Here is a 26,337-nt window from a genome sequence, read left to right as displayed (position 1 = left end):
AGAATATGTCCTGCACAGTTGGCTAATCTCTCTTAAGATTGACCGCCGTGGCTGAAATCGGTCTGAAAGACATTATTTACTTTTAAATTTCTTTATATAGAAACCAATGTTTATCGTGTATACCATAATTCTACTGTAAAACAGCATTACTTGTTATTGTTGTGTTCCGGTTTGAAGGGTGAGTGAGCCAGTGTAATTACAGGCACAAGGGACATAACATCTTAGTTCCCAAGGTTGGTGGCGTATTGGCGAGGTAAGCGATGGTTAACATTTGTTACAATGCCTATGAGCGTTGGTGACCGCTTACCATCAGGTGGCCCATATGCTCGTCCACTAACCTATACTAAAAAAAAATCCAACTGCGATGAATTCAGCCTGTTGTTTTGCGTACACCTGCGTATTTTATCAACTGAAATAGGTGGCGCGCTTAGGATATTGTTTAAATAAGCTAATAGTAATATTATCATTACAGAGCGGCGCGGCCTGAGCAGGTGTTCTATGGAGGCGAAATGAAGGGAGAATCTGCCATGACTTACTTTGATGATATCGGCACAAGAGTAATACACACATATCAGGTCATTTTATTACATTACTTGTGATCCAATTAATAAAAAATGTTGTAACTACTAAAATAAATAAATAAATTATAACCCAATCGATATGATTAGTTAATCAAGGAATATATTGACTAATAGATCATAATTTACAAACATACAATATACAACATAAATTCTAATAAAATAATAATAATCATAATAACAATACATGTAAAAAATTGTGATTGAATTAAGTTTTTGATGGAATTGAATTATTATTATATAAGTTAAAGAAATAAATAAAATCAAATCAAACTAAATATATTAAATGAGATCATATTAATTAATTTGGAATTAAAATAATAATAATAATATTTCACATATCATAAGTAACATTTTTCAAAAATTTAAGAAATAATTCATCAATTCAATATTATATATTAGATATATAATATACATTATATACTAACATGACCGCATTCATTGTATTCAAGGTATTTAACGAGGGTCCCTGGCGAGTCTCATCCGTACAAGTGGTCATATCTTGGCCTCATCAAGTTGCATCAGAAAATTCGCAAGGAAAATGGCTACTTTATCCCGAAGATGTACCTACTGTTGATGGAGAAGGATGTAATAAAACAATTGCTAATTAAAAATTATATATTTAAGTATAAACTTAATTGTGATTTTAAATAACTTGATTGTTTTTTCAGATCAGAGCAATGGAGAATGTTTTATATCTGAGTCCGAAATAAACCCTCTCAAAATAACGCCTCGTCCAGGAGTTGCTGAACCCTACCTGGAAAATCTCGAAATGGATCCTTTCCTTACATCTGGCAAACTAAGCGTTAGTTCAAACGAAAAGGAACACAATTCTACAAGAATCACCAATCACATCGTTGGTTATAATAGTGGAGTTGAAAATAAAATACGACGCAAAAGAGAAAGCGACATTGTGAAAGCTGAAGCTTATACTGACAAAGATGGTCAAAGAAAACATGTTGTAAACATGGTAAGTTAATAAATAAGTAGGATTTATTATATAACATACTGGGTGCTAATTACAGGCATACGTTGCAATTCCTTTAAAATTGTTTGGAAACTATTAATGTGAAACAACTATCGGGGTTCCTAGGAGGAAAGACTTATATGCCACTGTCTCACATGCCGCATGTCTCTCAAGCGCCACTCCATTGTATGTACATGGCGCGTTTATTATAAACTTCATAGCTATATATTATGATAATAATAATAACATATATTTATTTTAGTAAAGAAAGTAATTTTTTATAATTATTTATCGATTTTCTTTAATTATAACTTCTTTCAAATACTTCGATGTTTCACATTAGTGTCAGTATTCTCCGTTTGAAGAAATGTATGCCAATAATTATCCTAGCAATTAGTCTATATGCTGCTACGCCAACGTTAGGCAATTTACCACAAAGTGGATAGTATAAAACACTCCTCCATTAAAAAATACTTAAACATGTTAATCTGTAAAACAGTGTCTAAAAGTCTATAAATTTCTAACATTATATATGTTCGATCAATTTCTATAAATAAGAATATTGTCTGTTATATAAAATTTTATATGAGAACGCTTAACTTAGTGAATATATTCTTTTTTTATTTCTAGAACTGCCAGAAGAAGACCGCAAAGTGTATTCAATTTCAATGTGTGATTTATCGACTTGGCCGTATGCAGGCTACTACCATCACCGTCAAAGCTCGTCTCTGGAACACTACACTCGTTGAGGACTATCCTAGAGTCAGCCATGTCAACATCGCTTCTACAGCTTACATACACATACTCGACGATTACAATATACACCAGAACAAGAACCACGATGACTCAACAACGGTTCGTTCAACAAAAAAATATAAAATAAAATTAATTTTATATCATTTATAAGATTGAATGATATATAAACAAAACTTAAAAACTTCAAAATATTTCCTTATACTGTGTATTGAATTAAAATTCTTCTAATTTTGAAATATAATTAGAAAATTTTAGCATTTAGCATTAGATGATGATTTTCTTTTGTAGTTTAACTTGTATATTTATATTTAATGATTAGAATTATCGTTTCGTTAAATTAGTTAAGATCATATATACAATCTATATATTAAACATCTTAATATTGTATAATTTTCAGGTGGTTACCGTTGCTTATCCAGATTTGAAAATCAGTGAACCTTCAGAAGTTCCATTGTGGGTGATTATTGTTTCGGTAATCGTTGGATTAATAGTTCTAGTGCTTCTTATAATTGCTTTATGGAAACTCGGCTTTTTCAAGAGAAGTCGACCAGACCCGACATTGTCCGGAAATCTAGAAAAGAACAACCACGAATCGAGCCCATTCATAGGTCGTGACAGAAATAGTATTCGATAGCCGTTAACTTATAATTCCATGCAAGTGGAGTCCAGGAACTAAAGTTTTGAAGTGGAACTATGTACATAGATAATAAAGCTGTTGTAGAATGTTTCGTATGCGTAAGAGATGGTATGAATAAGTATAATTTAAAATATCATTTGACTGTGATGTCTTCGTAGAGGAATTATTGTCTAAGTATGTGATGTTATGGCCACAAAGTTATGTTTTGTTGATGTTATGCACGAGCCCCATAAGAGAAAGGTTTATTTGTAATTGTTTTTATTTGCATTTCTGTAGTGAGTATTATGAAGATAATAAGATTTTATGATTGTTTTATATATTCGATGAATATGTGCTAAACTGTAAATATGTACTTGCCCTTATTATTTATGAAATTATAATTTAGGATTTTACGATACGACTAGATTTTTTACTAGTCAGTAAAGCCTATAACATAGGTGCGTAGGTTTCTGTAGGATCTACTTAATGTGTTTAATAGTCGAAATATTATACTCGTAGCTGTCCTAATAAAAATTAAATACTTACATTTACTTATCAGTACTTAAACGTTATGATTAAATTTGAAATTGTATACAAATTTTTATGAAAGTTTTGTGCTTTCATTAAGCGGGTAATATTAAATGATGTTATTCCATATTGAAATGTAAAACAATGTTTTTATTAACCAAAATTTACTATTTTAATGTTATTTGCTTAAACATAAATATGTACAATATTATCAAATAAGTAGTATTTATAGTAGATTTTTTACTAGACTTTATATAAAAAATTCGCGCATCAAAAAATGTATACTTAATCCATTTATATTTATTAGAACTTTTTTTTTACATTTACTGATACATTTTATTTTATTTATGATAATATTGTAATAATTTTGACCACCTATTGTTGAAATACAGGTTGTAATAATTTTCGTACACAATATGAGAGTCCTATGATTTCAAACTGAATTTATGAATAAATAAATGGTGCCATTTTGGAGTTATTTTTCTTTTCTTGAATATTGTTTTAAAATTTTAACTGTTTTCGTAAATAAGCGCTTTAGGCATGAAAGTGATTGCGAACGCCACGGAATAAAGGTTAGGTTTTCTTATCAACATTACATACTCAGGTTGTTTAATCGCAAAGTAAATGACACAATAAAGCTTCGGAGGAGTGGGATAAGCGAGCGCAAGGCGAAACACTTCAATGCGCTCAACATGCACAAAATTCCGAATCGAAAAAAAAAAAAAATGCTGAATGTTTGCATTCAAAAAAATCTATTTTACCTATAATTTAAAAATGATAGTTCCTCGTCTATTGAATTCAACATACAATTAAAAAAATAGAAGGAAAATAATTAATAAAATATATTTTAGATATTGTTTTAAAATGTACCGTGACCACAGATTATTCACGCAATCTTGTATAATATAAGCATCAAAAATGATTGTATTTAAATATGTGTTATCGGTGGTGCGGTGGATAATATTTTGAATATGAATGTTAAAATATTGAAAATGAAAATGTACCAAGACCTCTCTTTAAGAATCTAAAGCAGCTAAAAAATACCTACCGGGTTCTTACTATACTTTCAAATATCTAATTTGTAATAGTTATAAAAACTAAGATATTTCGAGTATTTAGAATGTTTTAAAATAATTTGAAGAAAAAAATGTAAGTCATACAAAAAAAATCAAGGCGTACACAAATAATGTATGTCCTTGTTTTTATGAAAATTACGTTTACGACAGCCGGAGGATTTAAAAAAAACAAAGTTTCGTCTAACACTTTAATTAATTACATATAAATTAATCCTAAGACACAATACTGCTAGTTTCTGAATTAGATATTGAATACTAAAAATAATTACTCTATGCTAATATATAGTGTTTAAATGCTGATTTCTTAGATTAACTACGTGATACGTGTAGAGCTGACTCGCGGCGGTGACGCTGCTACGTGATGCGTCAGTGATCCTCCTTGAGGTGCTGTACGTAACACCTCCACGCCCAGAGCAGCAACTATTTGAGTACTTTCAATGAGAATGTTGCTAGTAACTTTTCCTGGGCCTTGGATCCTTCGGGGACGGCATAGGTATGGGCAGTTTTCTCTCCTGGTTCTTCCCCTGGTGTTGTAGTTGTTTGCTTTTGCGCTGTGTGTGACGTCGTATGATGATCGTCAGGGCAAGTGCAGCTATACTTAATACAACCCTATATAAGGGTATCGTTAAATGGTATAGTGATGCGTCTATGTGGTTCAATTTTATGGGATTCTGAAGAAGTATTCTATCTTCCAGGTGTTGCAGGCTCTTGTGGTTAATTGAATTTAGAGCTATGCGAGGAATCTTGTCTTATTCTACTAGATCAAACTTGTTTGGAATCTCAGTAATTTTTAGCGGTTGCCCTTTAATCTCATCGTTTTGGAGCAGCGTAGTGGAATAAGCTCGAAACCTTCTCCTCAAAAAGGAGAGGAGGCCTTAGCCCAGCAGTAGGACATTCACAGGTTGTTAATATGTTACTAATAAATACAATAAGCAATAAATATTCATTTTATTATTTACATAATGCTATTTTTACAATCAAATATAATTTAATCTATGAGGTGTTTATTTGGTAATACAAAGAATAATATTATAATTATTATAACAAACTTAGAAAAAAATCTATAGTCTTACATTTAATTATAATAATATATGTTAAGTTCTTAGGTTTTCAGCGATGGTTTCTGAAAAAAGAAAAAATAAACATAAGTTCGAACCACGAATAAAAAAAAATATACATTCACAAATATATAATTGTGTACTTTATTTATACCTGAAATGTTTTGTTTCTGGTCAGAATATATTTAGGGACTAAGTAATAAAACTATCTGCATTGGTTGGATGCACTAACTTACTAAGAATAATCGAATGCTTATAAATGAATAGAACTTTTCATCACACTCGCCTCGCCATGTATAAGACGTGGTAAGTATATTAAATGCTTAGAGAAATATTATTTCTTGTTTAATTCCAACAATACAGAGTTGAACTATATGTAATAAAAAAAACAGACAGCATTCATGAAGAAAAAATATAAGATTAATTTGTCGGACAGTGTTACTACAAATAATTAGTCATACCTCGGTGATTTTATTTTCAAGTTTCATAACACACAATCTGTTAAAAAAAGTCAAAAAAACATTACGGAATAATTTATGCATATAAAACAATCTTCATAATATTATAAAAATGTATATTTTTTTTACATGTGCTGTATTAAGTATTGTTTTTTACAGGATATATTTCTGTTGCCTAAAATCATTTTATTTTGTATACAATTCTCGTTGCTGTGGATAGTTAAAATTGAATTGTGTAAAAATAGAATTTTGTTTTTGTTTGTTTTTCTGATGACAACAAAATAACCAAAATAAAAAAAAAACATTCCAATGCCTTATGTAGCTTTTATACTTTCTACTTCTGTACGATAACTGACAATGAGGACTTTATAATCAATTACATTAAATAGCCTAAAGCGACGTGCAAATTAACATTCTAAGTGAAATCAGGTATCAAGTCAACGTTCAATTTTTATCAATGATTAAACTGGTTCTAAAAGAAATAGAGCAAAAACAAGGACAAATTATTATTTATTAGTATAATACATAATTTATATACTGACAGTTATTGTGGTTGATCATATTGTAAATAATTTGCAGTGGTGTCATATTTTAACTATCACAGGTTTCTGTTTATTTAAGGGATCTGATCAAAATATACTATTTGTACTTTGTTCGGCGCGTTTACGCTTCACACTTGTTGAATTTTGAACATGAATGCCTGTGTTATACAGTTTGTTGTATTAGTTAGCGATTATTTATATAACGATTTCGATCAACAATTTTGATGTTTTTGATATCAGCCGGGTAGTACACGGACTACCGTTGGGGACATTTAATTTATACTCTACCGAACCAATACCTGCCTTAAAATTTTCTCTTCCTTAGGCCTTAATCACAATATATTTTATGCAATATTTAATTACGTAAAAAAATCATTCATGAAAATGTGTTTTTATATAAAAATAAAGTGATTAAAAATACTTACGTCTTTTTAGTCGAGGACCAGCAAAATGTGCACAACGAGGTGTTGTATTCATTACTCTTTTGTAAGCATGGTTGTTCCATTTCTCCTGTGAACAATAAAAAATACCAATATTTACATTTACTGAGGACTTGAGTAGCTAATTAAATATATCCGTAGAATACGTGACATCATAAAATGATGGCAAAACTCCTTGCAGCAATAAAATATATAATTCAATAACTATAATAAACTTTATTATAGTTATTGAATTATAGATACGGAAAAGAACCGGAGTCACCGACATAGCTTGCAAAATTAGCAGGCTGAAGTGGCAGTGGGCTGGTCACGTATGTCGTAGGACCGATGGCCGTTGGAGCAGACGAGTCCTAGAGTGGAGACCGCGAATCGGCAAGCGCAGCGTAGGGCGCCCTCCAGCCAGGTGGACCGACGACCTTAAGAAGATGGCGGGCACCAACTGGATGCGGAAGGCGGAGGACAGGGAGCTTTGGCGCACCTTGGGAGAGGCCTATGTTCAGCAGTGGACAACGATTGGCTGTTGATTGATTGTTGATTGAATAAACTTTATAAGATTAATTCATAAAGCTATCACCGTTTCGGATTCTACTAAGATTGTCTGGCTAGTAGCCCAGAAATTGCTCTCTCATACAGATTAGAGTAGATAATTTATTAAAATTTTATTTTAAATTTGAAGCATTACATACAATTTTGTCATTAATTAATGATCTGAAAATTTTAGCTTCATAGTCAGAGAGTTATGACTCACACCGTTGAGCTTTCAAAGCTTTTTCTAACCTGCCTCTTTTTATTTATTGATGATCTTACTATTATCAAACAAAGATTTCACTGTATCAACGGTTAAAATATTTTTAAACGACATAATTCTCTGTGTAATAAATATTATTCGAAATATTAAAGTTGGGTCCTGCCTGGTCGTAATAGTAGGTTATTACTAGTGGTAGGTCAATTGTAGTTATTACTGTAGCTTAGTATTCAAAGCAGATGATAGGAAATCATGAGCCGCTTCAGTATGACATCAGCTGCTGAGTAACAGTCGGTATGTAATTTCTTTTATATCCCGCTAATTATTCTACGCAACATTATCGTGTTATTATTTATGAGTAAGATTTGTTTGTTTGCTTTTTCGATATCCAATTATTATGTAACTTTTTAATTACTATAATATTCTATAGTTCCAAAATGGATATTGGTGTGCACGTTGGGATTAATCGGTACAGGTGACTTTAGGTAATATAGTCTATTATATATATTATAGTCAGGATATCAACACAAAGTACATAATAATTTTTCTTATAATAAAATAAGTATTGTTAATGCAAAGATGTCTGAAAACACTTAAGAGCTAATTGAGTGAAACTTGCAGTAAAGCTTGACCATTTACTAATAGTTATATTATCTTATAATTATTTTTGTATATATAAATAATACATCGATAGAACTTCTGCGAATTTAGTAACGAAAAAATAAATAATACAAAAAACTATACAGTAACTGTAACAGCCTGTGGATGTCTCACTGCTGGGTTAGCCCAGCAGGCCTAAGGGCCTCCTCTTCTTTTTTGAGGAGAAGGTTTGGAGCTTATTCCACCACGCTGCTCCAATGCGGGTTGGTGGAATACACATGTGGCAAAATTTCAGTGAAATTAGGCACATGCAGGTTTCCTCAAGATATTTTCCTTCACCGTCAAGCACGAGATGAATTATAATCACAAATTAAGCAAATGAAAATTCTGTGGTGCCAGTCCGGTTTGAACCCACGATCATCGGTAAAGATTTACGCGTTCTTACCACTGGGCCATCTAAGCTTTTTACAAAAAACTATACGCATTGAATATTATCAATCCATAATCTAATTCAACACAAACAGGACTTTAGGTTTTTTTTTTAATTCTGACATTTAATAATTTATTATAAATCGGTAATGTAATAAAAATACAATATTACCTCTGTGGTACAAAATACTTACCTTAATATTTTAGAGTTATCTAGAGCACAGCTGCTCGTGTATAGCTCACATAAGTGATACAAATACCTAAGTCTTGAACATGTCTATAATAAAATTAAATGCTAATCAAAATAAAAAAATATGCTACTAAGGTTTGTGCGTATAAAGAAAATAAACGCCGGTATTATATAAAAAAAAAAATAGAACGATGAATTAAATATATCGTTAAATAAATTCCATGTGACAATTGAAGAGTTTTAAGATTTTAATTTAAAAGTTTACTGTATAAGGCTAAAATTAAATTATCGCATCTAATAAATCTAATATTAACTGATCATGTTGTCTTACTTGCGTATTATGCTTTATATTCAAAATTTGTCTCACCCGTTGAATGTCTTAATTTTCGCTTCTACTATTTAATATTTATAACTTTTATAAAAATCTACTTACCAGTGTAAAGTTGATTGTCTAGGTGTGTGATGTAGCTGCCAGCGAGGCGTAATATCTCGATCTTGCTCAGTTTGCGGTCGGGCGGTTCCGTAGGTATCAGGAGTCGCAACGCGTTGAACGCCATGTTGACGCTGCTTGGAAATTTAATGGGTATTTTGATAACAATTCTATCATTATTTCAAAGATCCGTAATTCAACTTCTTTTATAAATCGGCTAATATTCGGTTCCTATTTGTGATGTTTAGTTATTGCACAAAAGTAAACGATCGTTTTTGAGTTACGAGCCGTCGTTCCTCGACATGGAACTTGGAAACTTTTTTTAATTGCCTCTTTTATACAATTCTACCATCCGTAGGTAAAACGAATAATTTTAATGTTGCAAAAAAAATGCTCAATTGATAATGTGTGGTTATAAAATAAAACAAAATTAATTATATTATAAAATAATGTAGTTATTAATAAAAAGTAATATTAATAAAAATATAAGTAAAAATATAATTTATCAGCAAATTAAAATGTGTTCAAAATATAAATATTTATACAAAATATTTGTTAACCGAACAATAAAATTGTAAACATTGCGGTGTTAGTACATGTGAAGCAATATTATTATTTCAAAAAGAATGATCTAATTTAATGTTAGAATTAAAATTATTTTCAAACAAAAACAAGTATGAATTTTAAATATTCTGTAATAAATTAAGATACTGTATTATTATTTAATTTTTATTTTTGAATTTCGAATCGAACATAATTTTCTTTTATAATAATTAGAATTATTCGACATTTAAATTATACTTTACAGATTAAATAAAATACTAACTTCTGAGTTCTATCCCGCTCCCTTGCATTTGCTTGACACCGTTGTTTTGTAGCTGGCACTGTTTCTGTGTTATTTTGAAAAGGTATTACCGAATATAACTGTTCCCAACTTTCTTCACTTATCTGATAATTTGTGTATGTGTCCATATTGTTATATTCATTAACTATTTAAAACTTTTTTTAACAAAACAGTTCGCGGGTAACATTTAGTCGGGATGCGGGATGTAGACTGATCGTAGTTTGGTGGTTCGTAATGAGCGTTCCAACACCCGATGGTATCGTGGAAGTCATTTAGGAAGAACAGCGCGGGCCACTGACTCGACTCTTAACCGATAATTGTATAAACAGATGCCTCCTTATGAATCAGTCCCGAATTTTATATAAATATAGGGATATTATTATACAAATATGGATTTATTAGATTAAAAAATGTATGCTATAAAAATATATATGTATAAAAAAATATTAAATAAAATTAACGCCTTTATCCGTCCGTTTACAAAAACGTTCGAAAACCCTCGATGATATCAATTAAGTCCAGGAAGTTTCTTGTTAAGTTTTGTTTTGTTTCATTTTTTTGCGTAATATGTAGTAAACATTAATACTTCAGTGATAAAATAAAAATAAAATAAAAACGAAGACAGCTATCGTTCAATATAGAAATTAACGTTTGTGAAAACACATATCATAATGTAAATTTGTGAAATACGGTTCTGAATCCGTGCCTGTTATGGCGAATGGTTGAGTTGTCATCGAGGATGTAAAACGCTAAGACCCCAGTGTGTCCTTATTTGTTTAAGCTAACTACCGCAATAAATATATTTAACGTCACTGATGATTGTTCTAAACAAACATTTATAAATTTGGAACAGAAGTCTGTTGTATTTGTTTTAGTATTTGTGATTTATGTCTTACAAAAATTTATATACCTACATATAATAAATAAGAAAATAATTTACATTCTTTTATTTTGTTCTTTTCAACAAAACAATTCAACAACATAAACTTGTATCAATTATTCAAATTGAAAACATTATAGATTTAAAAAAATAGAAGTAAATCTTCAAATAAGGTTTTAAGTGTTATATAATTATCTGTTACATTATAATATATATCAGTATGTTTGTATACAAGTAAGATTGTGTTATTTTATTTCAAAACATATTTTTAATTTTGTTCTCATTGACATGCGCGTCACAGGGGAATTAAGTAGGGTTTCGTGGGAAAGCGTTAATTGGTTAAATTATGTGACCGTCCAATAAAGTAATTTGTTTTCATTTGTGAATTGCTCTACTTGAAGTTTACACCGAAATTAAAAATGAACTAAATTCAAGACATGAGTGGTGGTGAGTGTAATATTATAACATATAATTTAATAATTTTTTACAGTTTGTTTATAAGCACTAACAGTCTTTACATACGGCTAACAAAGTGACAAATCAATTATATTGTTACAAAAATAGCGAGTTGATAGATATAGAAACATTATACTAAATTGCATAATTAAACATCGAATTATATTGGTATAGTATTATTACTTAAGAGAATATAAAAATAAATCGTTAGAAATATAATTAAATAAACACTAGTTACTACAACTTAAACTAGTACTTACTAGATCTTAATCATTATTATAAAATACCCATTAAACATTAATATTTACATGTTTCGAACATGTTCCTTCTATTCTTATTTCAAAAATTGACAGAACCTAGTATCCAATAAGAGTTAACAAGATTTAGAACTTGACAGAATGTATGTTTTTTTATTAACTTTTGTAGTGAGCCAGCGTTTATATCGACAACGTCGCTATTATAGTTCGAATCTTAAATATTCGGAACTGGAGAATTACGAAGAGAAGGATTTTGTCGATATACAATAACCCTAAAACATTTAATAACCACAAGGATATACAAAAAATAAATTTATTTATGGAAAAAGGTTTTAATTTTATGTTATTTTTAATATTTATGTTAATTTTAATGAGTTTATGAGAAAACACATTTATTTTATGTATTAATCTTAAAAAACGATAAAAGTTATCTCTTAATTGATCTTGTATAATGACGATTCAAATGTATCTCTTGCAAATCTATTTGATTAAAGTACCTATAATATGGATATATATGTTTTGTGATAAGTATGACAGAGGTCAAGACCATCATTTATGTAAATATTCGGTGTATCACATAAACGTGATAGATTGTAGCGAATCCAAATAAATAATAAGTATATATTATAGTTTTATATCTTACTATATGATGTGTACCATGTATACCACTTGATGTTTATATTGTATTGTATGTCTGTGTGTATGTGTGTTAATTATTAATAAACTCAATTTTATCTGAAATATTTAGATATAATCGAAAATTTTAACCAAATAGATGAAAGTACTCTCAGCGTGCCAATACAATCAATCAACCTTTTAATGTTTGTTTGTAGATCAGAGATTTTGTTCGAAATTTTCAGTTTATGGCTGTCAATTAATTTACAGGTTTAAATTATACAGTCGTAAATATATAATGAAGGAACAACTAGAATGCCACTAAAGTTTTAAAGCTTAAGTGATATCTAAAATTACCATAGTATCAGTTACAATAACTTATTTTTTTAATTGCCTTTTGCTGTTTTTTACATAAGGTTAGGCAAAAGCTACGCGTTTTGATTGATGACGATTATAACTATTTATGGTAAGACAAATTTATATTTGCATGCACCGTGATAATTAAACTTTTTATAAGTCAACTTTAAAAAACAACTCGTCAATAATATGCTTAACAATGGAGCAGATAATAAATACGAAATAATAAATAATATTGGTCTACTACTTTATAACTACTTGATAATATTACTAAACTGACGTGTTTCTACTATTTACGGTAATATAAGTTTTCGACAAAACTTTTCACATACTATGTAGATTACCTTCTTAAGTCGCTAAGCGAAACCTTTTAGATTTCAAAGAAGCCTTAAGTCTTCGTATTTTATCCTATAATTACCTACATTTAGTAATATTCATATCTATTTTAACATAAATGGTATTACTAATTTTAAAAAACTAATAAACCGATTTCTTTATTAACCTTAGTGACTTGCTAAGCAGTTTAAAATATATACCTACTGAAGATTTTCTTACTCCTGTTATCATTAATTCTATAATGTCGCAAACAGCAGATTTAAAAATTTTCTTTGTAAATTATAGAAATTAGAGCTAGTGTAGTAACCAGACAAGCAAATTACTCAATTCAATTAAAAATTTTCGTACATATAGCTACCGCTTCATTATATTATTCTTCTCATGATGTAGCTTGTATGTTTGTCTTGAATCCAGATCACGCTTCCAAGTTCAGGATGACTTACGGCAGTGACCTATCAAATAATTACGAAGATGCTCAGGTGTCTGTTGAATGTTGATTTTGCGACTACGTCACGTCCCCTCCACGACCTCCACCAACCGGCGCGGGCGCACCACGGTCGAGACTTTCTCCTCGCGACACCTCCGCCGGAGAAACGCTTGTTACCCGGAGTCGCACATCAACCGCGCGCGAGTCGACCGCCTTCGACGACGCCGCGACCCAAACCTTACTTCCGCGTTCTACCGCTTTCGCTTCGTAAACAAATTGTGCGAACGTTTCGTGTTTCTAAACATACTTTTCGACATACCTTAAAATATTGGACTCATTTACGAAACTGCACAGGAATTATGCTTACTCGAAATTAAAGGTGAGTAGGACTGCCTTTCTACTAGCCATAGTCCGGTGTTAGACGATGACATTCGGTGATAAGGTGGGCGAAGTGCCTCGTGGTGAATGCAAGGACGCAAGCCATTGGGCTACCTCTTGATCTCACCACACGAGTAAGAAGCTAGCGTGTTTTATTGTTGGATTTGTTATTTATCCACTTAATACAAGTTGCATCCTCTGCATTGTTACATTACGTAAGCATGCCCATTTATGTGCCTTCAAATGAATTGTTAACAAGGATATTTACATTTAAGATTGCTTCTTAGTTGTTGTTTCTATGTGCGGCTTCCACGGAAAGTATTAATACAATTTAGATACGATATAGATACGATATACGAATAACTAAGCGTATTTAACGTAAATTTCATATACCTATATATTTTTGAATAAAACATTGAAATGAAAAGCATTTTTTAATATTATTTATATGATTTTTTTTAATTAGGATCTTGATCAATGTGCTGCACTTTATGTTTAAAACTTAGCTTTACTAAATTCAATCTCAGGGAGAGGAAACATTCAAAAAGATAATCTCAGACAGCACTTAAATGAAGATTGTATGATTATAATTTGGCCTTTAATTAACTCAATGCAAGAAATACGAGTTATTGGAACTTCAAGCTATTTCAAGTAAATGTTATCTTGTTTTAATAAATATTTTATTCTAAAGTTTTATAAATTATACATTTATGAAAAGAACACTTGTAATAATTCCTATAAGTTACATGTTATTACACTCAATCCAATACTTAAAGACTTAATACTAAATTGGAGCAGTTATTAAACGATACATAACATGTTATTAGTTAATATTGATAGCGAAATTAAATTTACTTGTCGAAGTGTCATTTATCTTGATAAGAAGGTGTTTTAATTTAAACGTTTGAAAAGTTTATATTTATATAAGCAACACACGTATGCTTGATCTATCGTATATATAACAACCCTTTACGTTAAAATTTATAGTAATTATATGTGTAAGTACTTTTATAATAGTAATTGCTATGATCATTAATCTATGGTAATCGAATCTACTGTTAATTTTCATTATTATATTTCAAAATCAGCTTTTCGTAAACTTTATGTCACGTGGTCACGGATTTCTATACGCGTGAAAAACGAGTGATTCATTCAGGATCTGTAAGCATCCTGCCAATGACCTATTACAATGCAAATGGGCAACGCAATCGTTGTTATAAAGCTAAGTGTAGACTTTGAAACGGCCTATAGGTGAATAATCTTAACGTACAAAATATATTTATAATAGGCGTAAAGTTAGCGGTTTCTAAAACCGCTGAATTATTTAAGTACACGTTATGATAAAAGATAATTTCTTTGTTTTTATAAATGATTACATAAATACATACTTTACAGAAATTATAAGGGATTTCGTATATTAAATAAAGGTGCGATTTAATTTCTATAATTATTATTGATCATACTTGTTATGTATGTCAAATATTATAATACTGATGGTTGGGCTTTGTGCAAGCCCGTCTGGGTAGGTACCACCCACTCATCAGATATTCTACCGCAAAACAGCAATACTTGATATTGTTGTGTTCCGGTTTGAAGGGTGAGTGAGCCAGTGTAATTACAGGCACAAGGGACATAAAATCTTAATTCCCAAGGTTGGTGGCGCATTGGCTATAAGCGATGGTTGACATTTCTTACAATGCCAATGTCTAAGGGCGTTTGGTGACCACTTACCATCAGGTGGCCCATATGCTCGTCCGCCTTCCTATTCTATAAAAAAAAAAAATATTCGTACTATTTGAACATTTTGTATACATGTTATGTATTTTTCTATTTAAGATAGAACTGGTTAAAATTCAAACTAAATAATAAGAATCAGAATTCAATAGGGAAATGTCACTAGCATTCTTGCCGCCATTCCACTCGGACATAATATATACAGTATTTGTATATAGATAATTGTACAGTATTTATATATATATAAATATATTATATATTATATATATATATATATATATATATATATATATATATATATATATTTATTTATTACTTGTTAGTAATACACTAGTAATATACTAGTTATAGTTATATAGTAATATACTAGTTTTTGTTAATACTTGACTATTTATTATGTAATAAATTTTATTGCTTTTTTAATATGAATAATATGGTAATATTGAATACATGTCACTGTATCGTAGCTTGCCCTACGCCTTAAGGTGCCGTTATTGCATTGTATGTCGTCAGATGTTAGTTGTATGATTACGAATGTTTTCATTCAAACGTAATTTGAGTCAATAGCCGTATTCGTTTATATTACTACGAACTTAACAGCACAAATATAAATTAAAATATTACTTAAAAGAGCTTGTCACTGTCGGTTATTATAGAGGTGTTTTATTGAATATCTTTATTTGTAATTCACGATATATTTTTAATTAGTCTATTTTGTCCTCATACATCAGCTTCAAATAGACTTCTGTCATTTACATTGCTTGCAATGGGCATAACATAATTTTCTTTAAAATTCTTTTTGTGGATCTTGTTTGATTTTCTAAACGGCTCAAACACTTATTAAATAACGAAAACCCCATCCAAATGGGATCAGTAGTTTTTGAGAAAATACAAACAGACTTACATCCATACAGGTCGAACGGAGAACCTATTTTTCGGTCGGTTAAAAAGTATAAGAACATTGCTTAAATTTGAATCGATAATATTTAATGACTTCATAACTATAATGCTAAAAAATTAACTAGATATTTTCCTCTGCTACATGTATTTGATTCACAGATTTATTGCCAAATAGACATAACATTAATATGTTGTAATGGGACTTTTCATCTAAGCTATACATACAATAAATGAGTAGAAACCGTGTGTTTTTTGCATAAATTTGTCAAAAAAAAACGAACGTGGACGTTCTAGGCTTTTGTCTGTCTATTTGTCTGTCCAGCATCATCTAGTAAAATAATAAACTTATAAATGTATCCAAGAGCGTCATAGAAAGAAAGAAAGATTACACGAGTACATTAAGTACTTATATATTTCATATAATTTAAAACCGAATATCAACAAACATTTAAAATATTTTTTCACTTTATTATACGTACATATGTACTTTAACATTTTACGAAGAAATAAATTTACTTTTTTATTATTCTAATAAAAAACATTGCCGTTATAATAAATAACAAGTCGTTCAAGTAATATAACAAGACAAGAAGAGATTTAAGATAACGTGAAACCACAATCATATATGAACGTCACAAACTGAATAAAAACTCGAAACAAAAGTAATTACTACTATTATTTTTTCAATTTTTATTGTACACCACATTGCGTAGGTTAATCAATAAGCCTTGAAAAGAAAAACAAACATATGTGCAGCACAACGCTGAAATAATCAATGAATATTAGATAAATATATTATCCTACATACAATAAATATGTAATAGAATCATTTAAATAAATACTAATGTTTTTGTGATTCCATTCTAAAAATGTTTAAACATAGAAACTGATTTAATTTTTTGTTCATATATAGTGGATGAGATTTTGGATAAAATGTGATTGCGAGATATGATGTATTTAACTCAGCTGTATCATAATCAAAGGCGTAGCTTGTAGCTTTACTGTTTTTTTTAAAGATCACACGAATTAATTGACCATGATCAAGTTTCCTAAACAGATTTTCTGTTAAACGATCCATCTATAGACACTCGTTTGAGTACAAGTTTTGATTTGTAAACTAATTCCAAATTATACAGCGTTTTAAATTCCACAATCGGAATATTCATTTGTAAGGTGCAGTTTGATGTATTGAGTATGATTAATATAAAATCGATATCAAACAGTCACGAATACGAAGATTACCTTCGCCTGTTTTTGTTAAAATACTCATAGACTTTCAGAATTATTTATTACATTATTTACTAGTGATTAAATTTATATATTTCTTTTAACAAACCAATCCATTTAATACGATATAATTCTTGCTAAAACTTAACTTTTATGGGTAACATTTATTATCATTGTCATATTGTTTTTCATTTATTTGGGGTCAGCTTAGTATATAGGCGTGGAAGAAATTTTGACAGACTTTAACGGCAGGCCGTCAGCCTGATGTCTATCATACAAAAACATGTTTTGCTGGCAGGTTGATTCTTCCCAAGCACAGGGATATCATTACATATACAATAGTAACTGCTTCATTAAATGTACCTAAACTATAACTATTTCATTTTGCTCTATTGGAAGACCATATGAGACTTCCGGAATAAAATATTTTAGTAAAAAATTACATGGAGTTTCAATTATTTTACAATATTATCGTGACATTGTATTTTAGAGACGGTGGCGAAATAAAAAATGCTCCAAAGTAAATGTTGTATTTGCACGAAAAATATTATGTTCTTTTTGAATGTTACCCAGAACAAGTTTTAGTAAGAAATATATCATATTAAATGAATTGGTTTGTTGAATCGAATTGTAATAGCATGAATCAACCCTACAATTTGTCTATTCTGAACAATATTTATCTGAGTGATTTATAATGTGTCTTGCAATGCCTTGTACTCAAGCCAAAGCACGCTTTGAGTTAACCATTCAAATATATTACAGCTCCTTTAATGGTAGTCCGTTCTCGATACGTAAAAAAACATAGACAGGTACATAAAAGTCTTTGCCCTAATACTTAATTTAGCCTTTAAATTGTTTTTATTTGTAGAACATATCCTTTGTTGTTATTTCTATATAAATTAAAATAAGTACTTGATTTATTTAGCTAAAATTTGCTTTAATATAAAACGACTTTAATATTATATTTATCAGTAATTTAATTTTTGTTTCCGCTGAGTTAAATTTTTATATATAATTTGTAGTAATTTCAGCAATTTACTGCTTATTTGTTGTATTTACAAGTATAATTGTATGTAAACCTAATAAAAAGAATAAACTTAAATAAAATATATAATCTTGTATACATAACACAATTAGTTAAATTCAATGAAAGTTGTTGATATAAAATCAAGTATAAGTGATATCGCTAGTTATAACTTCCGTGGTGAATTGTCTGGGTCATCAAACATCATCAGTTTGGTAAGCCGGCCTTGTTCGCATTTATGGGTCAAATTCAACGGCTTGCATAAGCATAATTAAACATGACTGCTCATTATTTTATTTAATAACGCCGTAGCTTATCGATTCATCTTGAGTAGTCGCTGCGTTTCTCAGGCATTTGTAAAAAATAGAACACAGTACAAGCATAGCTTAAACTATGAATAAAGAAACGAAAATGTAGTAATAATAATATTTGGTTAAAATTAAGAAAAATATCTAAATTCACTTAGGTTGAAACCAACATACTTACGTACTAACTATAATATTTAAACGTACCTAATCAATTTATTTAAAATATAACATATTATATTTATCGTCTAATTAGACATATAAAAAAATAGAGTGAATCGCGATATATTAGTCCGATAAAAAGAGCACCACCGCTCTTTATTTATTTTTTAATAAAATCTAACAAAAGAAATAAAAGTTATACATAAAAACACTTAATTTGTGATAACTAGTAGAGTAAACATAGATCATAACAAGACAAAAAATTGCTTATAGCTGTATCTAGAAGAATAGCAGTTAATATTAAGCTCTACTTAAATGAAAAAAAACTGCTTAAACAATAAAAAGAAAAAAAAACTACATTTAAATAAATTGAAAAGAAAAATTAACTTTTAATTAAATTGTTTACTATAGATTTTTTATATTCGAGTTGTGCAATAAAACAATTACCTATATTAGTTTTTTTTAACAGTAAATATGTTAACGTACGATTATTACTACTTGCAATTTAAATAAAATAAAAGTATTTATTATATTAGCCATTAGTTAATATAATTGACTCGTTTTACAATATTTTTACTTCATAAGCTGTAAATTTAACTTTAAACTTATATCAGATCTTACAATTTTTTTTAATATAAAGCGTTTTCTACCAAAACGAAATAGGTAAAAAGAAACTCGCTTATTTTAAGATTTATACACCAAAACAATGTTTAATTGAGAACAGTTTGTACACATAATGGTCATCCGCCGTTCAATCTAATGTTTTGTAATGCGTGTAAGCATGTTTAATGTTGGCCAAGCGTCAGAGTATCTTTATCTGCCCTTGCACCTTGGCTTGCATTGTGAAACCTTAATTTGATCCTTTTCAATTTAACAGAACACTAAAATATGTGGATAAGTAACAATACAAATACCGCTTATATTTTGTAAAGTATCTGTGTAAGAAATAATAATCTAAAGACGAGTATATATCTAACAATCTAAAAGACAAATTTGACTTGCTTAAAAACATTTTTTTTGTAGGCTTTATTTATAGAGTGAACGTTTAAACTTGCTATGTAAAAACCTAGTACCAAGGGCTTTGTCAAACAACAAAAATATCGCCTGCAAATAACTTAACAATATACAATGCTCAGGATGTATCAAGACTCAAGGTCTTATAAAACATCGTTTAAAAATCAAGCAATGAAATTAAAACAAATGTGAACAACCTTACATTATAGAGTAAAGTAATAAAATCGTGTGTGAAGGTCTACGGACTTACAAGTTGACATAATTTGCGTAAGTATTGCCAACATCGAATATGGACAAGATCTGTTTTGGAGAAACCATGTTGGGACAAGCTGTTAGCAACACTAATCACATACCTTGTGTGAAGCTATTCTCAAGATATTGTTGATAATAAAGACATTTAAATAATTCTTTGGCTTTATTTGGATATGAGAAGACGAATTAATTAAAAAATATACTAAGTTATGTAAAAAAATCATAGGATTATGTAATCTTAATACGTTATACGGTTTTTATATTCTAGTCAGCGTACTTAAAGAAATTAGTGCATAAATGTTTGCTTAAGCAAACATTGTATGATAACGAACAAAAAAAGAAAAAGCTTAGCAAGAATTTCAACAATTATTTAAATGATTTAAAGTCAAGTCGTTTAGCGAAGCTCGATGTAAAGAGTTTATTGACCTCAAATTCTGTTATATGTTATAGTAAGTTCGTATAATGGAACAATAACCGTAAAATGTTGTTTTTTTTTTGTACCGCAATGATTGCAGCTGATAAAATTGTTTAAAACTTAAGTCATTTTATTTTTTTAAGTAGAACTCAAATTAGTTTAATTGATTATTATATATTACTAGTGTCCGCCCGCAGTTACGACCAACTTGACGAGGAAGGGCTAGGTTCCTTTTTTCCTTTTCTGTATCCCTGACAACGTTTACGCAAAATTTCATGATGATCGCTTGACTACTAAGACGTGAAAGCGTAAGAAACAAAGCATTCACTTTTGCATTTATAATATAAGTAAGGGTTGAGAATAGTTACAAAGAGAAAAAAAATATTCATCAGAATTTATTTCAACGCTTGCAGATTTATTTACAACGAGATGAATAAAACCATAGCGAATTTATACACACGATTTTCGGTTAAGTTCCTTCGAACTCCACGGCATGATCAATTAATACAGAATACAAATTAGTCATATGTTGTTATCTAAATGCATATATATTTATATATTTGTACTAAAATATTGTTAGGCAATTTGTCTACTTCGATTTCGCTAAATTAATTTTATACATGTCAGAGAAACGCAATATTGTGTTTCTGATATTGACATTCACTTTAATAATAATCAAAAAATAAACAATATGCTCTTTGGAGTTGCAATTAATATTGACGTTGGATTAAAAATAATAAATTATACCTACTATATCGTTAAAAAGTAATTTTAAGCAGTAAAATTGTTCTTTAAAATTCCCATTTTACCTTGACTTCGATTATTTTATTACTTACATATAAACTTAACATATGTCCTGATTACAGATAGAAGATATGGCTATGAATTTTAATTATAAATATTTATATTTCTTAAATTATCAACATGTCAATTTAGATTTATTTATACAAGTTGTATGAAACCTTTAAATTGCCTTATAATTATATTCACATTACAAACAAACTTGACATTGTTTTCTTAATTTATCTAAGTACACATGTATGAAATGACATGATAGAAGAACTTCAGACGTGAAGTTTGTCCATTTCGTTTTACGATAACTAAAAACGCTGCTGTTTTGTGTTTCGTCAGATAAACATGTTCTAGAAGTTCATCTCATGACGATGTATTCTTTCAATTTTAATACAAAAACACAAATAATTGCCCGCATTTTAATCTTACGGTTCGGTTCTATTCGCATCATATTGGCTATAGTTCCAAGTTCGTTGTGAACGTCATATAAAGGTTCATTTTCTTTCTTTACAGGGCTTCCTACGATGGCTACCATCAAACCTTGCGGCTTCGGATGCCTACTAACGTTATTGGCATGTATATCTTCATGTTGGAGTGATCCAGGTATATATTGATTTATTTACAGTTTTATGTTCTTATGTGAGCAAGCATTTCTTAATTTAGGACATCGAAACATACGATAAAAGACTAGACTAGATTATTTTCTATATATTATTGTTATCCCATACATAAAATATCATATGAATTAAGATTTTCTTTAAACCAGCTTTCGTGAACATTAACAGAAATAAATAAATTTAATAATTAACTCCAAACTAAGTTATACTTCATTATCAACTATTAAATAACAACCATTGAACTTTGCAAGTAGATTATTAATATTAACAAACAAGTTACGGCAAGTTCTGCTCAAGTGTTTCGCAATACTTGCAATACACATACAACAGTGTAAATAAAGTGTAATACACTGACAGAGATACTTTGGCATTTATAATATTAGTATATATTAACGTTTTTATTAATACAGTTACTTAGCTTAACACTCATTCTTCAAAAGCTTTTAAATTAAATTTATTAAAATAATAAAGGTATTTTGAAATCAAAATCAACGTCAACAACAATTTTAATATGTAACAGACATACGGTGTTTTTATTATTTTTTGTAGGATTATTTATGTACCGTCGATAAATATTGTATGTGAAATCGGAATACTTCATAATCATAATATGAACACGTATGGCACAATTAAATGGGAGATTGTTCATTGTTTAGTTTTGAACTTACAATGAGACCATACTGGTTTATCATATCATTAAAAAAAATGTGTAACATGAATACCGTGGTGTAATTTACTTGGTGGTAGGGCTTTGAGCAAGACCGTCTGGGTTAACTACATAAACGTTTAAAAGAAACATATACTATACTATATACTGGTGATAGGGCTTTGTGTAAGCTCGTCTGGGTAGGTACCACCTACTCATTAGATATTCTACCGCAAAACAATAATACGTAGTATTATTGTGGTCCGGTTTGAAAGGCACAGGCGCAAGGGACATAACATTTTGGTTCCCAAGGTTGGTGAAGATATAAGGAATGGTTAATATAACTTACAATGCTAATATACCTTGGCGATGGTGAACATTTACCATCAGGTGGCCCATTTACCCGTTTAATATTTTTTATAAAAAAAAAAAAATCCTAAACTATAAAAAAATGTTACTCGAACCCATGATGTATTACGATAATTTTACATTTGAACACAGCAAAGTATAGTAATTTGCTTTACGAATTCATAAAATGTGGGTTTTCTGGTGTACGATGAAAAGACCGCGATTAATCTTGAGACGGATGTTCATTTGCACGTAGGTTTACAAAACAAGGATGTGAACTCGTTGTGTTTCTCATTGTCACCGTACGTATTGATCGGTCACGAATAACCGACAGCGGTGTATTTAGTAAAGGATTACGCATTTTTATGTTACCGACTACTGAATACTACATTTGCATTTTTCAATTTCTTTCAGACTGCACAAGAAGACTGTATTAATCTTATAATTTTATTCCAATAGCTGGAGTTAATTTTATTCGATAAAGGAAATAATGGATCAAAACCTAAATGACATGAACGATAGAATGTTTTTTTAAATTATTTATAGGAAAATGTTTTAATTTCGCGCTTTGGAACATTACTTCGTTTGAATTCGAACTTGAGTCAAAGCAAAATATGTTTTTACATAGTTGTCCCGACTTGAGTAACTGATTAGGTATTTTAAATATTTAAATATCATTGTATTATTCTTAAAAACTTGTCTGAACGTAGATTTTTTTTAGATATATTTATAGTTTAAGTGTTTAATAATTGCATCACATACACTATAGCAGTTATTATCGTTCACATTTTGTTTCTGATTTAATATGATGGTTTAAATAAATAAATGTCTATGCAGGTAATGCTTTTAAGTCGATTTTATGTAAATACATATATAATTCTCTCGTATTACAACTACTGCAATTTATTTTAGTTTTAAATGCAACATAAATGCTACAAATAAAATTCTTTCAAGAAGCGTCTATTCTATGATAACAACTTTAATTGAAGTCGTTGACTAGACGTCAAGATCTTGACATTTTAGGCGCGTGCGCACCACCAGTCACGAAACTCGTCTAGGAACATTTCCCTACGACCTTGGTTGCAGTTCCGCTTCCGGTATGTCAGGGACATTTTTTTAATTCAAATAAAAAGTAATATTTAAAGTTATAAGTAAAAATTAAAACTATGTGAATCCGAAATTTGTTTTTTTTTTTTAAAGGATGAAGCTGTAACAATTATGTAGTTTAAATTAAATATGATACATTTATAATATATAGATCATTTTGACATTTAAATGTCGCATGCTACAAAACATTCACGATTTGTTGAAAAGGCCAACTTGAGCTGTATTTCTTTGAAGTTTTCAAATTGATAACATTTTTTTTTAATAATAATATAAAATATATAATCAATAGATTTGACTTGAATTATAATGACATTCAGTACCTGAATCTTACCTATCATAAAGTAAATGTGGATTAATTTTAATACATCTGTATAGAAAAACCATATAAATAAACTCAGTTACACATTCCACATAATATTTACACTTTATAAATGTACTAAAATATAAGGTGTAAATAAACCTACACACTGTTTTTTTTAAAAAACCGAGATGGCCCAGTGGTAAGAACGCGTGAATCTTAACCGATGATCGTGGGTTCAAACCCGGGCAAGCACCACTGAATTTTCATGTGCTTAATTTGTGATTATAATTCATCTCGTGCTTTACGGTGAAGGAAAACATCGTGAGGAAACCTGCATGTGTCTAATTTCACTGAAATTCTGCCATATGTGAATTCTACCAACCCGCATTGGAGCAGCGTGGTGGAATAAGCTCCAAACCTTCTCCTCAAAAAAAGGAGAGGAGGCCTTTAGCCCAGCAGTGGGACATACACAGGCTGTTACTGTTTTTTTTCTAGAATAGGAAGGCGGAGAAGCATATGGGCCACCTGATGGTAAGTGGTCACCAACGCCCTCTGGCATTGTCAACCATCGCTTACATTTACTTACATTGGCTATCAATGCGCCACCAACCTTGGGAACTATGTTTTTATATCTCTAATGCCTATAATTACACTGGCTCACTCACCCTTCAAACCGGAACACAACAATATCAAGTACTGCTGTTTTGCGGTAGAATATCTGATGATGAGTGGTTGTTACCTACCCAGACGAGCTTGCACAATGCCCTACCACCACTTAATACTTCAACGTCCATACATAATAACCCACGTGTCATTATAATATTAAAGAAACGAATACTGAACGCCTACGACGATACCTACATTTAGCTGGTGGTGGCTTTGATTTTGGTTTTAAGTGTGTATGAGCTAGCTAGCTAGCTTTTCACATTTCACCGTCACAAGTGAAATGTGAAAAGTGGCACTTTGACGATGTAAGGAATGATTAATATTTCCAACAGTGCCAATGTATACAGTTGCTGGTAACCACTTACCATTAGGTGGCCCATTCTAATAAAAAATAATAATAAATCAATCAAAAATAGATTTATCTGGCGAAATGATTTAGAGTGACTGACTGACTCTGACTGACTCCTGACTGAATTTACTTTTTCATTTTGTCTGTTAATCGGGTGATGAAATTTATAGTTCAACCAAAAAGTATGCTTATCAATAGTTATACTGTCTACCCGCAGCCGGTCACGCACACCGTGCAGAGCGATCGTTTTGCACATGTCGAGTGAAAGCGAGCGAAGGTCACTTTGGTAATTGCAGTGCTTCGTTTAAAACTTCATCATTACGAATAAGAAACACACGTTACACACATAATTGTGTCTGTTGCGTCGATAAATTTCATTATAACAAGAGAACTATGATTAATTGTCTAATTTAATCCAAATCTGTCACTTTAGTTTCCGTTTGAGCACTTTCACATTTTTCATTTTACAAATAATGTTCCTTATTATTAAGTAAGTATCGTCAGTGAGACCATAA

The 26,337-nt window shown here is 30.0% G+C and overlaps 3 protein-coding genes across 4 annotated transcripts in view; 2 read left to right on the top strand and 1 right to left on the bottom strand.

Moving 5' to 3' along the window:
- LOC126773548 (integrin alpha-PS1) overlaps positions 1 to 3,923 on the top strand; it is a 68,332-nt gene extending 64,409 nt beyond the window's left edge. For both annotated transcript variants that reach the window (XM_050494481.1, XM_050494480.1), the window contains 5 exons: positions 473 to 575; positions 1,031 to 1,166; positions 1,250 to 1,548; positions 2,176 to 2,400; positions 2,699 to 3,923. In XM_050494481.1, the coding sequence (XP_050350438.1) occupies positions 473 to 575; positions 1,031 to 1,166; positions 1,250 to 1,548; positions 2,176 to 2,400; positions 2,699 to 2,935 (1,000 nt within the window). In that variant the 3' untranslated portion in view covers positions 2,936 to 3,923. The remainder of the gene's footprint in view (positions 1 to 472; positions 576 to 1,030; positions 1,167 to 1,249; positions 1,549 to 2,175; positions 2,401 to 2,698) is intronic.
- A 958-nt stretch (positions 3,924 to 4,881) lies between these two features.
- The window catches only part of LOC126773580 (transcription factor 15-like), a 74,188-nt gene continuing 52,732 nt past the window's right edge, over positions 4,882 to 26,337 (bottom strand). Inside the window, exons 2-5 of the mRNA XM_050494543.1 lie at positions 10,240 to 10,303; positions 9,417 to 9,550; positions 7,005 to 7,089; positions 4,882 to 5,644 (exon numbers count right to left, since the gene is read on the bottom strand). Of these exons, the coding sequence (XP_050350500.1) occupies positions 5,632 to 5,644; positions 7,005 to 7,089; positions 9,417 to 9,550; positions 10,240 to 10,303 (296 nt within the window). The 3' untranslated portion in view covers positions 4,882 to 5,631. The remainder of the gene's footprint in view (positions 5,645 to 7,004; positions 7,090 to 9,416; positions 9,551 to 10,239; positions 10,304 to 26,337) is intronic.
- Positions 13,780 to 26,337, top strand: part of LOC126773546 (dual oxidase) — a 38,783-nt gene continuing 26,225 nt past the window's right edge. The window contains exons 1-2 of the mRNA XM_050494473.1: positions 13,780 to 13,964; positions 22,302 to 22,391. Coding sequence (XP_050350430.1) covers positions 22,313 to 22,391 — 79 coding nt within the window. The 5' untranslated portion in view covers positions 13,780 to 13,964; positions 22,302 to 22,312. The remainder of the gene's footprint in view (positions 13,965 to 22,301; positions 22,392 to 26,337) is intronic.

This window comes from Nymphalis io, chromosome 15 (assembly GCF_905147045.1).
Source record: "Nymphalis io chromosome 15, ilAglIoxx1.1, whole genome shotgun sequence".
Classification (NCBI taxonomy): Eukaryota; Metazoa; Arthropoda; class Insecta; order Lepidoptera; family Nymphalidae; genus Nymphalis; species Nymphalis io.
Note: the sequence above shows the minus strand (reverse complement) of the source record. Positions and strands in the feature narration are given on the sequence as shown.